This window comes from Oncorhynchus mykiss, chromosome 27 (assembly GCF_013265735.2).
Source record: "Oncorhynchus mykiss isolate Arlee chromosome 27, USDA_OmykA_1.1, whole genome shotgun sequence".
NCBI classification, from domain to species: domain Eukaryota; kingdom Metazoa; phylum Chordata; class Actinopteri; order Salmoniformes; family Salmonidae; genus Oncorhynchus; species Oncorhynchus mykiss.
In genome coordinates, this window is record NC_048591.1 from 19,265,390 (window position 1) to 19,280,981 (window position 15,592).

At 41.5% G+C, this 15,592-nt stretch overlaps 1 protein-coding gene across 1 annotated transcript; it reads right to left on the minus strand.

The window, feature by feature from the left end:
• Nucleotides 1-4,620: 4,620 nt before the first annotated feature.
• LOC110507695 (exonuclease V) lies at nt 4,621-14,275 on the minus strand. Its single transcript, XM_021587846.2, has 6 exons — nt 14,044-14,275; nt 13,631-13,766; nt 12,207-12,448; nt 11,847-11,954; nt 11,557-11,729; nt 4,621-5,657 (listed from the first exon to the last, which is right to left on the minus strand). The coding sequence occupies exons 1-6, from the start codon at nt 14,135-14,137 to the stop codon at nt 5,133-5,135; spliced, it is 1,278 nt and encodes a 425-aa protein (XP_021443521.2). The 5' UTR covers nt 14,138-14,275; the 3' UTR covers nt 4,621-5,132.
• Nucleotides 14,276-15,592: the final 1,317 nt, after the last annotated feature.

Consider the following 15,592-nt stretch of genomic DNA (forward strand, 5'->3'; position numbering starts at 1 on the left):
TAGTGAGACGACTAGCCTAGCTACATTCCGTGATTTACGTAGGGACCTTCACTAGCTGACCACCACTACCAAGACAAGACCTGTGCCAAGATCAGTTACTTTCCACACCGGCCCTCCCCATAACCTCTATGTCTACAAATAAGAGAGCAGATCTGTGATCAGTGTTGCAGGATAGGATGATTACACAGAAGGACCCCCGCGCTTTTACGTGATGGTTTTTTTGTGGGGCGGGAGAAATAATGGGAACTTGATTTAGCTGATTGCTTTTATTAGAATAGTTACAGTGCGAACAGTGAAACAATTAATACATCTTGCTGCGAGAGGTACTGCATCCGGGGAAATAGGTGCCAGAACAAACTAAGTCAAATCTGAGAGGTGCTGGATCCTGTTCCCGCATTTTATATTTTCTAGGTCTAAGCAAAATGTAGCAAGTGTCACTGTCATCATTCTTGCTGCTTCAAATTCAGTAGCCATACCTGCGAGATGAGGTGCGCGTTTGGTCTCAATTAAATAGAGTAGGCTATTTAGCCTATGAATGGGCAGAGAAGCACAGGGCAGTTATCTTTCCAAGGAAATGTATTTCCTAAATAGAATAGCCTAGAAATAAATGTTGATCACCCATATTTCTCCATCTGAAAATCTTCCCACTCTTTCAAGGTAACATAAACTCGTACATCGCCTTGGTCCGTACAATTGTCCTTAATGTCAATACCATTGTAAAGCATAATTTCTCCCCTTTCCAACAGAATCAATTACATGACCTAAACACTGCCCGTTTCTGCATAACTCAAGCAGGCAATGAGCCCCGTCGGGTCTTTTTAAAAATGGCGGGTGGGGAAGCGAAACTAATGCGTGATAGTGAGAAGGAGAGATCTTGTGTGGGAAAATAACTTTTTTTCACTCGATCAGTCCAACTTGTCACCTTATCGCCTCTAAAATGTAAATAAAACACTATAAAGAGTTTATATAATGTGTCATTATTATATTTGAAGGTTTGTGTCGAATTTGAAATCGGGTTTTTAGGGCGGTGCTAAAGTGATCTTATAAGTAAACAGCGGCTTTGAGAATGATGACGAAAAAAAATGACGAGGTATCCCCCTTACCCCCGTCACTGTCCATTTCTTGTTTTTAAAGGATGATAGAAGATTTTTCAACTTTTCCCCAATACTATAGAGCCATTACCATGTCGATCAACGCTTGAATAGAAACCTAGTTCACACCCCCGATTTTGACTTCAACAGTCGCTACAGTCCCATTAGTTCTTTGTCGCCTCGTTTGAATGTTGCGGTTGCGCACTTTTGTACGGAATGGGGTGAGTTTACGTTAAACTATAAAAATATACTGAACAAAAATATAAACCCATGTAAAGGTGTTCATTCCATGTTTCATGAGCGGAAATAAAACATCCCAGAAATTGTCCAAACACACAAAAAACTTCTCTCTTTCAAATGTTGTGCACAAATGTGTTTACATCCCTGTTAGTGAGCGTTTCTCCTTTGCCAAGAAAATCCATCCACCTCACAGGTGTGGCATATCAAGAAGCTGGTTAAGTACACAGGTGGATAAAAGGTCACTGACATAGCCCAGTAATACAGATAGCCTAATATAAGGGCCATGTGAGAATTTCTGGTAATTTAACCTATTTCAAGTTATTTTTGTGCATTTGATATTACCTATAGGGCACAACGTTGTTGGGATCATGGTTGGCAATGGGTTGCGTCACATTCGCCTAAAATAACATGTCAGGACTGTGGTTGGGTTTGGGACCAGTTCTTGCGGTAGCGCAGAAAGCTAGTGGGTGCGGTATGAAAAACTGCGGGCGGAGGAGTACGAAATAAATTGGTACAGCGCAGATCTGTACTGTGCATCATGACATTGAAGCCTTTAACATTAGAGCCGTTTATTACTGTGTCAATGTGAAAAGTAGGGAATTAGCTCGGGAAACTGACAGATGTCATATATACACATATTCATATACATAGCTCATATATCAAGCACATATATTAAGCCGCCTGACTCAAGTCATTTCACGCACCCCTGTCCAAACAGGAAGCACCCTAGCCCCAGCCATAAACTGCCAGTTTCAGTTCCCCTTATCTCACGACTCCTGGACACACAGACACTTCAACGCACGAACACACACACCTCACTCCCCCCTCTACTGGTCGGGTGCCAAGAGCAGAGGACTCTGCTGTGCACCATTGGGGCTCCTGCTCTGGCTGGAGCAGGCCCGCCTCCAACTCTTCGGGACCAGTCAGAAGACCACCACGACAAGACTCCACCTACATTATTCCATGTATATAATCTGCTACAACCTTTGTCTAGGTCCCTTTTTCAGCTAACTCCTTCTGAGCTATATGAATCAGGTCCGTGCACGTTAAACTGCAGGACAAGATATCTTTTGACTCAAACTGCCTTTTTGTTACAACTGAAATCCACTCTGTCCAGCGTCCATGATTTGGTCTCACTCTCCTGTAGTTAATCAACAACACAGATCAATAATCAATACTGTTACATGCCATATTGACTAATATAAATTCACATTGCAATGAAAAACGTCAGAATATCATCTTTCAATCATTTGGTCGATGGTTTCATCGTTTGACTCAGGTCTACTGTGATTGAAAAAAAAAAAAGAATAGCTACAGTAACGTTAGCCAACTTTTAACCAGCTCTCTCCCTTTGATAAAACTGGCAAAAGCTAGCCAAGTTCATTTACTTCTGTTGAAACTGGACAAAACAAGGGCTACAAAACATTTCCATAAAAACAACCGCTGTCAGATCGTACAAATAGCCACCTCATAATGCAATCTGACAGAAAGCTGGCTAGAGCTTACCTGGCTGCGGTAGTTACTAGCTTCGTGAGGGGATGAAACATTAGCTAACTTTACGTCAGTTACAATACTAGCTCAGCACTGGAAAAAAACATTAGTTTTGTTTTAAACAGTTACCTTGCCAGCTACATCAGTTAACTAAAAGAGTAGCCAAGTTTCTGCTCGGTTTGCTTTTATACAACTCTGTTAAAGAGGGCAACACATGCACACTGAACTATGATGGTCAAATCAATCTTTATTTATACAGCACATTTCAGACATGGAATGCAACAATTTGCTTTACAGGAAAAAACAATGAAAATAAGCTGAAATATTTACTACAAAAACAAGATAAAAAAAACAAAAGGATAACAAATGGAACAACTAATGACAAACTGGTCAAATCAAATCAAGCTTTATTTATACAAAAATGCAATATTCCCAGGTAAGAGGTTTTAGGTTGTAGTTAATATAGTATTTATAGGACTATTTCTCTCTATACCATTTGTATTCCATATACCTTTGACTATTGGATGTTCTTATAGGCACTTTAGTATTGCCAGTGTAACAGTATAGCTTCCATCCCTCTCCTCGCCCCTACCTGGGCTCGATGCAGTGTTACCCATGCAGAGCAAGGGGAACAACTAGTCCAAATCTCAGAGCGAATGACGTTTGAAACGCTATTAGTGCGCACCCCGCTAACTAGCTAGCCATTTCACATCGGTTACACCAGCCTAATCTTGGGAGTTGATAGACTTGAAGTCATAAACAGCTCAATGCTTGATGCACAGCGAAGAGCTGCTGGCAAAACGCACAAAAGTGCTGTTTGAATGAATGCTTACGAGCCTGCTGCTGCCTACCACCGCTCAGTCAGACTGCACTATCAAATATCAAATCATAACATAATATATCACAGAAATACGAGCCTTTGGTCATTAATATGGTCGAATCCGGAAACTATCATTTCGAAAACAAAACGTTTATTATCATCGCATATACCCTGACTCTGCGTGCAATCAACGCAAGAGAAGTGACAATATCACCTGGTTAAAATTGCCTGTTAACCTGGATTTCTTTTAGCTAACTAAATATGCAGGTTTAAAAATATATACTTGTGTATTGATTTTAAGAAAGGCATTGATGTTTATGGTTAGGTACACGTTGGAGCAACGACAGTCCTTTTTCCGCGAATGCGCACCGCATCGATTATATGCAACGCAGGACACGCTAGATAAACTAGTAATATCAACCATGTGTAGTTAACTAGTGATTATGATTGATTGATTGTTTTTTTATAAGATACGTTTAATGCTAGCTAGCAACTTAACTTGGCTTCTTACTGCATTCGCGTAACAGGTAGGCTCCTCGTGGAGTGCAATGAGAGGCAGGTGGTTAACGCGTTGGACTAGTTAACCATAAGGTTGCAAGATTGAATCCCCGAACTGACAAGGTAAAAATCTGTCCAAAAAAATTCTGCTCCTAAACAAGGCAGTTAACCCACCGTTCCAAGGCCGTCATTGAAAATAAGAATGTGTTCTTAACTTACTTGCCTAGTTAAATAAAAGGTGTAAAAAATAAAATATATATATATATTTTTAAAAAAATCGGGCAAATCGGTGTCCAAAAATACCGATTTCCGATTGTTATGAAAGCTTGAAATCGTCCCTAATTAATCGGCCATTCCGATTAAATCGGTCGACCCCTACTTCTGACCCATTGGAATTGTGATACTGTGAATAAGTGAAATAATCTGTCTGTAAACAATTGTTGGAAAATTACTTGCGTTATCCACACAGTAGATGTCCTAACAGACTTGCCAAAACTATAGTTTGTTAACATGAAATTTGTGGAGTGGTTGAAAAATGAGTTAACAACTCCTACCTAAGTGTACGTAAACTTCCGACTTCAACTGTATAATTTAACAGTTCCATTTTACGTCATACTGAAATAATGTATTCTAATTTACCGGTTTCTCAGTTATTTATCCTGGGAAAAGGGAGTGGGTTTGGGCGGGAAATCTCAGTAGATCTCGGTAACCCGGTTCAGCGTGCACTGCGCCCGCCCAGCCACAGGAGTCGCTAGTGCGCGATGGGACAAGGATTTCCCTGCCGACCAAACCCTCCCCTAACCCGGACGACGCTGGGCCAATTGTGCACCGCCCCATGGGTCTCCTGGTCACGGCCGGCTGCGACAGAGCCTGGACTCGAACCCAGAATGGGATGCCCCTCCCCGCTATTCAACAATATTGTAAACCCATAAAATCTGTTGGACTGTCCAACCTTGGACTCTCCCATTTTGGATTCTCAGACCTGACAAACTTCAATTTGGGACTCTCCGACTTGAATTGGGAGTCTCGGATTTAGAACCATCCAATTTGGCTTTCTTACTGCCATCAATCATCACCTCTTGCAACCTATTCCTCCTCCATTCACAGCTCTCCTCATAGGGGCACATCCTACACTTCCAAGCCTCTTCTATATCCTCAATATCCACTCCATGGGGCTCCCTCTCCCCCCTCCAGAAGGCCAGGTAGTCCCTGAGCTCAGCCCTTAGCTGGGTCTCCTCAAACTCTACCTCCCTGTTTCCTATGAGGACTCCGGAGCTCTGATGTCTGTATTCCAGGCATAGCTTGTCAATGGGCTGGAGGTTAGAGAAATGTAGCACAACCAACAGGTGGTCCACAAGCTCTCCGAAGGTGACTGCCAGGAGGCCCAATTTCTGGGCATACCTCTGGAGCTCTGACCCAAAGGCCTGGTGGGGCCGGAGCTTGAGGAAGTGGAGGAGCTGATCCCTCTTCATAGAACCATGAACCATGGAGTCAAACAGCAGCTTATACACACCCACCTGACAGAGAGATCAGAGAGAGAAAGTGATCAGAGAGAGCAATCAGAGAAGAGTCAGAGACCAGAGGGACAGATAAATGAGAGAGACCAGAAAGAGAGAGAAAGGTCAAAAGAGAGAGCGACACCAAAGAGGTCAGCGAAACATCAGAGCGACATAGTGTGTGGTGTGGTAGTGTAGCATAGGGCCTTTTGGGGGCCCTAAGCTACACTGTAAAGAAAACTTGTTTCAACTAATTATGAATAAAGTCCAAGTAGCAGATAATGATCCCTTATATATATATATATATATATATATATATCCCTAATATATATATGCATGTAGTTGGGTTCTATACATGGGTTCTAACTTGAAAAAAGTATTTGTTAGTTAACAATTGTACAATTTATGCTCCCTGCATATTAATACCACGAAGACTGCCAGAAAGCAGATTGTAATTTCTAAGGCATTGAGATATACACTACCGTTCAAAAATTTGGGGTCACTTAGAAATGTCCTTGTTTTTGCTAGAAGGCCAGCATCCCGGATTCACCTCTTCACTGTTGATGTTGAGACGGGTGTTTTGAGGGTACTGTTTAATGAAGCTGCCACTTGAAGATTTGTGAGGCGTCTGTTTCTCAAACTAGACACTTTAATGTACTCGTCCTCTTGCTCAGTTGTGCACCGGGTTCTCACACTCCTTTCTATTCTGATTAGAGCCAGTTTGCGCTGTTCTGTGAAGGGAGTAGTACACAGAATTGTACGAGATTTTCAGTTTCTTGCCAATTTTTCACATGGAATAGCCTTCATTTCTCAGAACAGGAAAAGACTGACAAGTTTCAGAAGAAAGCTCTTTGTTTCTGGTCATTTTGAGCCTGTAATCGAACCCACAAATGCTGATGCTCCAGATACTCAACTCTTCTAAAGAAGGCCAGTTTTATTGATCTTTAATTAGCACAACAGTTTTAAGCTGTGCTAACATAATTGTAAAAGGGTTTTCTAATGATCTATTAGCCTTTTAAAATGAAACTTGGATTAGCTAACACAACTTGCCATTGGAATACAAGAGTGATGGTTGCTGATAATGAGCCTCTGTACGCCTATGTAGATATTCCATAAAATATCTGCTGTTTCCAGCAAAAATAGTAATTTGGAACATTAACAAAGTCTACACTGTATTTCTGATAAACGTTATGTTATTTTAAATGGCCAAAATAATGTGCTTTTCTTTGAAAAACAAGGACACTTCTAAGTGACCCCAAACTTTTGAACGGTAGTGTAAGTGCTACACTGGTTCCAGAGCCTTTTTTTTGTTTACTCAACTTTTCGGTCCTAGTGTTACCTGAACTAAAAGAAAATGTTGGCCCAAACTTAGCTCCAGAAGATTGGAATGCTGTGAACCAAATGAACCAAATCCCAGGTGAGGATATGTTGAATATGAATTACTGTAGAAATTAACATGCAATGTAATCATGTACAATATGTAAGTTAAAAACATTGTATGTTAAAATCACTGTGTGTGTGTAACATTCTTTATTTTAGGTAAGCTGCCCAAATAACAATTTCAAACTAAATGAACACGAGACATTTTGAGAAAAACACATTTTAAGTTGACCACATTTCTGCCTAAGATCTCTCATGTTGGAGCAACTACAAAATGTTAAGTTCTGGTAACACTTTGATCAAAAAGTTGAGTAAACTAAAAAAAAAAGGTTGTGGAACCAGTTACTTAATCATATTTAGTTGAAACAACTCAATTTTTGTTTACAGTGTAGATGGTTGGGGGCCTGTCATGCCAAATAGTGTCCCCCTGCCAAAAAGAGTCCCCCCCCACAATGGGATTCAATGAGTTCTAGCTTCTGTTGCAAGGGCTGTTGCTTGAACTTGCGAAATTCTGACCTGATTACGTAATGAACCAAAGCGTCCATTGCTATACTGGTTGCTTGGCTCTATTTTACCTCGTAGTGGTCGCGAAGGAAGGAGGACGAGGGTAGTTCTAGTTCACCTCATAAGAGCTCACTCAGTCCGCGCAAAATTAATACCTCCGAATTGCTCTCCAAGGACTGTATTTTTGACAGTGACAACCTGCTGACTACCTTCTGCTTCAGAGGACCGAAAAGACTGGAAAGAACAGACTTTGTTAATAGGAAGAAAAATTGTAACCTGTTTTTAGATTGACGTTGCTAGCTACTGTCCTAATTTACCTCAGCCTGCCTAGTCACCCACCTCCCTCAGAGAGAGAGACAGCTGCATGTGAGCTCTCACATAATTCAACATTTTTTACAAAATTATAGATTTGGAGTTAGATAAACTTGAATTTTTCGGCAGGGACATATGCAGGATGCTACCCTCCACAGAATGGCCTTCGCTCCAGATCAAAACCTACAACCTAATTTTGACCAAAATTAACCGGAGCAATTACCGCTACCAAGGTTTCCTTTTTCCAAGCTATACAGGGGGTGTTCTAGCAAACAAACAGCAGAGACCTGAGGACACCATCCAACCTGGAACAGAGTTTATGGGGACTGAATGCCAGATACAACTTCAATTAGCACTGAGGTGTGAAGTAAAAGGTGTTGTTTTTGGGACCAACAAGTGGCAGGAGTCTTTGAAGCACCCTTTGAAGCCCACTCCTGCTGTTCAAAGACCATTCACGGAGTTTTCTGCACGTTAACACTAGAAGCTTATTACCTAAAATGGATCAATTGAAAGTGTGGGTTCACAGCTCCAATCCAGATGTGTTGGTCATTACTGAGATGTGGTCAAGGCAGAGTGTTTTGAATACTGATGTTATAACCAGAAAGGTTAACCTTTTTCAAGCAAGACAGATCTAGGTGGGGGAGTGGCAATCTTTACCAAGGATCACCTTCAGTGTCCGGTTGTATCCACAAAGTCTGTCCCCAAACAATTTGATTTGCTGGTTTTAAGCATTAAACTTTCAAATAGCTTATTGTTGACTGTTGCTAGGTGCTAACGTCCTCCATCAGCACCGGCCTGTACCTTAGGACTTGGTCAGGTGGTTTAAGCATGTCCCAGTTTAGGGCTGCTAAACTGGGACATGCTTAAACCACCTGACCAAGTCCTAAAGCAATGGTACTCCCTAAATCTTGACTCCAAAACCCCAGAAAAGGCTACTCTCCTCGATGTTATCCTCACAAATAACCCTGATAGGTATCAGTCTGGTGTTTTCTGTAATGACCTTAGTGATCACTGTTTTACAGCCTGTGTTCGTAATGGCTGCTCAGTGAAACGACCTGTCCTGATTTGCCATAAAGGCTTGCTAAAAAAACTTTAATGAGCAAGCCTTCCTTCATGAACTGGCCTCTTTAAAATGGTATAAAATCAGCTTGATACCCTCTGTCGAAGATGCTTGGACCTTCTATTTCATATTTTCAGTGGTATTGTTAACAAACATGCCCCCGTAAAGAAACAAGTTCAGCCCCTGGTTCGACCGTGATCTTGCAGAGTTACTCAACCTCAAGAATTGCATTTGGCGAAAGGCTCGGCACACGCATTCGCAGGCTGACTGGCTCTTATTCAAGCAAATGAGAAATAAGTGCACTCAGGCTATCCGGAGGGCCAAAGTTAGTTACTTTAAGGAGCAGTTCTCCCTCTCTGGGTCTAACCCCAAGATGTTCTGGAAAATGGTTAAAGACCTGTAGAATAAACCCTCCTCCTCACAGCTGCCCATGTCCCTTAATGTTGATGTGGTTGTCACTGAGAAGAAGCACATGGCTGAGCTCTTTAAATCACCACTTCATTAAGTCAGGATTCATATTTGACTCAGCCATGTTTCCTTGCTCGTCCAACATTTCCTAATCTCCCTCTTTTCCCCCTGCCCCGCTACAAAGTTTCTCCCTACAGGTAGTCACTGAGTCCGAGGTGCTAAAGGAGCTCCTTAAACTTGACCCCCAAAAAACATCTGGGTCAGATGTTTAGACCCTTCTTTAAGGTTGCTGTCCCTATCATCACCAAGCCTGTCTCACCTTTCTGGTGAGGTTCCAATTGCTTGGAAGGCAGCCAATTTGTTCTTTATTTAAAGGGTGAGATCAAGCTGGTCCGAACTGTTACAGGCCTATTTCTATTTTGCCCTGTTTATCAAAAGTGTGGGAAAAACTTGTCAATAACCAACTGACCGGCTTTCTTGATGTCTATAGTATTCTCTCGGGTATGCAATGTGGTTTCCGCTCAGGTTATGGAAGCATCACTGCAACCTTATAGGTCCTCAATGATGTCACCATTGCCCTTGATTCTAAGCAATGTTGTACTGCTATTTTTATTGACTTGGCCAAAGCTTTTGATACAGTAGACCATTCCATTCTTGTGGGTATTGACTAAGGAGTATTGGTGTCTGAGGGGTCTTTGGCCTGGATTGCTAACTACATCTCTCAAAGAGTGCATGAATTCAGAAAATCGGCTGTCTCAGCCACTGCCTATCACCAAGAGAAATGCCCCAAGGCTCAATCCTAGGCCCCACAATCTTCTCAATTTACATCAACAACATAGCTCAGGTTGTAGGAAGCTCTCTCATCCATTTATATGCAGATGATACAGTCTTATACGCAGCTGGCCCCTCCATCGGATTGTGTGTTAAATGCTCTACAACAAACCTTCCTTAGTGTCCAACAAGCTTTCTCTACCCTTAACCTTGTGCTGAACACCTAAAAAAACCAAGTCATGTGGTTTGGTAAGAGGAAGGCCCCTCTCCCCACAGGTGTGATTACTACCTCTGAGGGTTTAGAGCTTGAGGTAGTCACCTCATACAAGTACTTGGGAGTATGGCTAGACGGTACACTGTCCTTCTCTCAGCAAATATCAAAGCTGCAGGCTAAAGTTAAATCTAGACTTGGTTTCCTCTTATCGTAATCGCTCCCCTTTCACCCCAGCTGCCAAACTAACCCTGTTTCAGATTACCATCCATCCCATGCTAGATTACAGAGACTTAATTTATGGATTGGCAGGTAAGGGTGCTCTCGAGCAACTAGGTGTTCTTTACCATTTGGCCATCAGATTTGCCACCAATGCTCCTTATAGGACACATCACTGCACTCTTTACTACTCTGTAAATTGGTCATCTGTGTATAGTCACAATACCCACTTGTTGATGTTTATTTATAAAACCCTCTTAGGCCTCACTCACCCCTATCTGAGATATCTACAGCAGCCCTCGTCCCCAAAGCACACACATCCCTGTGTCGCTCCTCTTTTCAGTTCACTGCAGCAAGTGACTGGAACGAGCTGCAACAAACACCAAATCTCCATCTCTTCATTCAAAGACTCAATCATGGACACTCTTACTGACAGTTGTGGCTGCTTTGCATCTACCTTCTTGCCCTTTGTGCTGTTGTCTGTGCCCAATAATGCTTGTACCATGTTGTGCTACTACCATGTTGTGTTGCTACCATGCTGTGTTGTCATGTTTTTCTTGCTATGTTTGATTTTGAATCCCAGCCCTTAACTGACTTGCCTAGTTAAATAAAAGGTTAAATAAATAAAAAGTCAGCTAGCCAGCTACAATAGCGGGCTAGCTAACCAGTTATATTTAGCTAGCTATTATAGTACCTGTTATTGTAGCTTTCTGTCCAGTTTGAGTATGTAGCTTGCACTTCAATGGCATCCCTCAAGGAGATTATTTTCTCTTTCCAACCAGGCGAAGTACTATGAAGGCACCACTGATCTCGACAAGACGCACAGAGAAATTCTAGCCGGGTGTTTGCATAGCGATGATAAAAATAACGTCATTTAGGCTGTAATGATCTCCAAAATTCGAATCATTAGGACATCACACCGTTGATATAGCAATGGACACTAATAGTTGATCGAATCCCATTGTGACGCAGAGGGGGACACTTTTTGGTATGACAGTCCCGCAAGCGGCCTCTTATGTAATTTATTGGCTGGAACAGCACTTTGTAGAGCCTACCTGTAGAGAGTGTCCCTTGGCCTGGGCAGGATGCGGCAGGGAGTTGTGACTGCGGGTCTTCAGTTCACTCAGGACCAGATCCCCAGACTTACTACAATACAGCTCATCAACCACACCCAGGAAAAACACCCCATCCAGCACACCTAACACTGGAAACTCCCGTACAAGCTGGCCTGGGAAACACAAACAGATTCTGAGATGGCTATTTGCAACAGTTTATCATCTTTTGTTATCATTACAGTATGTTCATATTTAGTGTACTCTATCAAACCTGATCAGTACCACCATACCTGCCTCCAGAGCTGGAACCATCTGTATCAGGTTGATGAGTTTCAAGGCTTCCCTGTCCTCTCTGGTATGAACAACCACAGTCATAGCATCTGGGTTTGCCTCCAGTTCTAGACACATATATACAAGGACAGGAAATAGGTTATCATCACTAACTACCTCCACATCATCCATAAAGAGATCAAGCATACACATGAAAACATAGGGATTTATGTTATGGGAAAAATTGAAGTTACAAAATGACTTGTTACATGAAAGCAGTCTATGGGCCAATGACCTTCCATTCAGGATTGGCTCATGAAGTAGTTAATTATGGTTATGGAAATATATGATTACATTCTAGGGCACAACATGCTGCTTACCTCTAGCAAGATGAATACTGGCCCCTGTCGTCACTGCAGTCCTTCTCATCTCTCTCCTCTTCATATGAGGCTTGAGGAACCCATAGACCACTTTAATTTCACACCATGACTGCTCACACAGCTGAGTAACATTCAGGTGATGCTTACTGAACCTCTCCATTGGACTCTGGTCTGGGACTGACAGGGTAACAGTGCTCCTATTGTTGCTCAGCCTCTCGAACGGGGCCACGACCTTGTGACCCCTGATGGACGGACACATTGGTAATGGGGGGGGAATAAAACATAAATTGATAGTTACATATCGCAATATTATTTTGGATGATATATTGATACTTTGACTCCAAGTATCGATATGTAAAACAAATATTTTAAGCTAGGTAGCGTTAGCTAGCTGTACCTGTGCCAAAAAGAGGGTATTTTTCATCCTTTACAGTAGCTTGCTCTCCATCTTTTTAAATAGTGAGCCAACATGTTTTCAGCATTTTCATTTCCATGACTGATGAAAACGAATTATCATGGCTCTCGTCTCTCTGCAGCAGACATACTGTATAGTGAACAATACATATATCGCAATACATATAGAATCGTGAGAATTGCAATATATATCGTATCGGCACCTAAGTATCGTGATAATATCATTGTGATGTCCCTGGCAATTCCCAGCCCTAATGTACATGCACACACAGACAGGAGCTGTTAATCATCCCTCTCTCTCTCACACACACAGAACAGAAGTTGCTGATCCCCTCTGTTGCCCCCCTCTAGGTTGCTCAAAAGCATCTGTTGGATTCTAGCTTGAAATATTGTTATTCCTGTTACCATTAATATAACTTATTGATTACATGTATATGTGGTCAATGAAGGGTGGATAGGAATTAGGTGTATGGAGGGTGGGAGACAAGGGGAAGTTCAGAAAGTTAATATTCTGTACCATGTTTCTAAAGAGGGAGGCAGGGTTAATAGTTCAGAGACTAAGGCAGGCCAGCTGCAGAACTAGGGAGGAGCGAGGACTTCATCAATCAACATATGAAGTGTGAAGCAACCTCGGAGGGGGACCAGAGGGGCCCACCACAACAGTCCTATCTCACACACATACACTTCCACGCAGGTTCAAGCATCAGGCAGAGCCATGACTTCACCAGTGAGAGGAAACAATTAAGTTCCTGCCGAGCTACAGAGATGCAGGCTGTCTAGATGTGTAAGGAGTTGACCCCACCTATTAGTAGGTTATAAATATATGTGCTTGTGTAATCATGCTTTGTCTTTGCAGCTGTATGACCCAGTAATTGAATAAACTTAGTTTGAGCTTTCTAGGTCGTCACACATCATATAAAGGGAACCAGAGTCAAATATCTCTGTATGGCACAGCAGTGTTGAGAACTGTTAAAGGTTAAACTTTGCATAATATATATGAATGGGTTTACCGTTTCTTAATTTGGCCATCGATTCTCTCCTCCTTTTTGGCAAGGGACTGGCCATCATTGACCACACACACACCCAGTGTCGGACTGTGTTGATCAGCACCAGCAGGAGGAGTCAGACTAGGTTGGTCAGAAGGGGCTAGAATAGATGAAATATAAGATACTGTAGTAAGGGAACTTCAGAGAAGTAATAGTTACTGTATTTTATTAACTGTATAGATTGACCTATGGACAACTTTTTAAAATGTAGTGTATCAACTATGGCACTGTATTGCTGTAATGTACATTCAGGCATAGGATACAGAAGAGCAGAGAATACGGTTCATGAAAAGTTCATAGTATTCAATAATCCCATTGGGCATGCATCTCGTCTAGAAATGCTGTTAGCAAACTTTTCAATAAGCAGTCATACTCACCGAGACGCTCCGAAAATATCCTGATGAGTTGTGAATTGCTTATATCACACCCGTCATCTAATGGATCGTCCCTTGGAGTTGTTTTTGAATTCATTGTAAAAAGTGAAAGTGCATTACTAGACTAAGACTGATTCTTTAACTCATAATTACGCGTAGTCAAATAATGTTCATTATTGGACCTGACAATAGACATTTGTATTACGCAGTTGTTTTGCCCAGACTTGTTAGTGAAGTCACACCTCTCATTGACGTCAGTATTGTTTAGATCGTGTCTCATTGGTTCGTTTCTGTGGAGGATCACATGCGAGTAACTAGTGTTGCAGCGATTGGTTCTTGTAACAAAATATGGTGTCTTGTTTTATACTTTGTATAAAGTGTAGTGCTATGTATGCTTCGATATAAAGCAGTTGACAAACAATGTATCAAAAGAAAATTAACTCTTTGTTTAACTATCAATAGTTTGATGTTGTATCGACTTAGCCCAAGAGTCCGTAGAGAATGAAACAGAGCATAAACGTTGATATGGAGTCAGGAAGCGTTGACGTCTACCAACGCGAGCGATAGAATTGTTTAAAAAAATAAAATATAAAAGGTTAACGGAGTCATACTGAGACCAGGGTTGTTTTTTTTATTTACAGATGAGCCCTGAATTACAGAAAATACACACATCAATATAAATACAAAATGCAAGGAGAAAGAACATGGTCATAAACAAACAAAAACATTCATTTTTTTATTTTACCTTTATTTAACCAGGTAGGCTAGTTGAGAACAAGTTCTCATTTGCGACTGCGACCTGGCCAAGATAAAGCGTAGCAATTCGACACATACAACACAGAGTTACACATGGAATAAACAAAACAGTCAACACAGTAGAACAAAAGAAAACAAATATATATATACAGTGAGTGCAAATGAGGTAAGTTAAGGAAATAAATAGGCCATGGTGGCGAAGTAATTACAATATTCATCAATAAGAAGGTCCTCAGCCTTCTGAATTGCCCCAAAACATCACATTTAAGAACATTTCATATTTATTTGTGGAACAAAGGTGCAAGAAAAGTAAAAGCTGATTTACCTAACTCAGTAGAGACCAAGGGAGTTTCCAGAGTTAACTATCCCTGAGACTGAGTGTGGTAACTCCTGTTTAACATTTAGTAAAGATGTTCAGTACAGTGGGACATTTTGTAAAAGGGCTTTATAAATGAAAACATGGCCATGTATCAACCTACGTGACATGAAAAAGGGCCAATATCCAGAAACCTGATTTAACACCATCAGTACACCAGTTACATGCAGCCTGTCTAGGCCAATTGAGGAAGGCCTCTGAATTAGCAGTGAGTGATCAACAGTATCAAAAGTCTGACAGGTCAATGCAGAGGGCAGCACAATGTTGCCTTTTAGCCATACAGTAAGCCACAATTTATAACTAGGGATGCAGCAGAGATATGATCTGCTATGATCTGGTCTGTACATTTAAAATACATTTCAAAGATAAGAAAGATCTTAGCTGAGAATTAATCAAGGATTTTAATACTTTAGCTAGGCA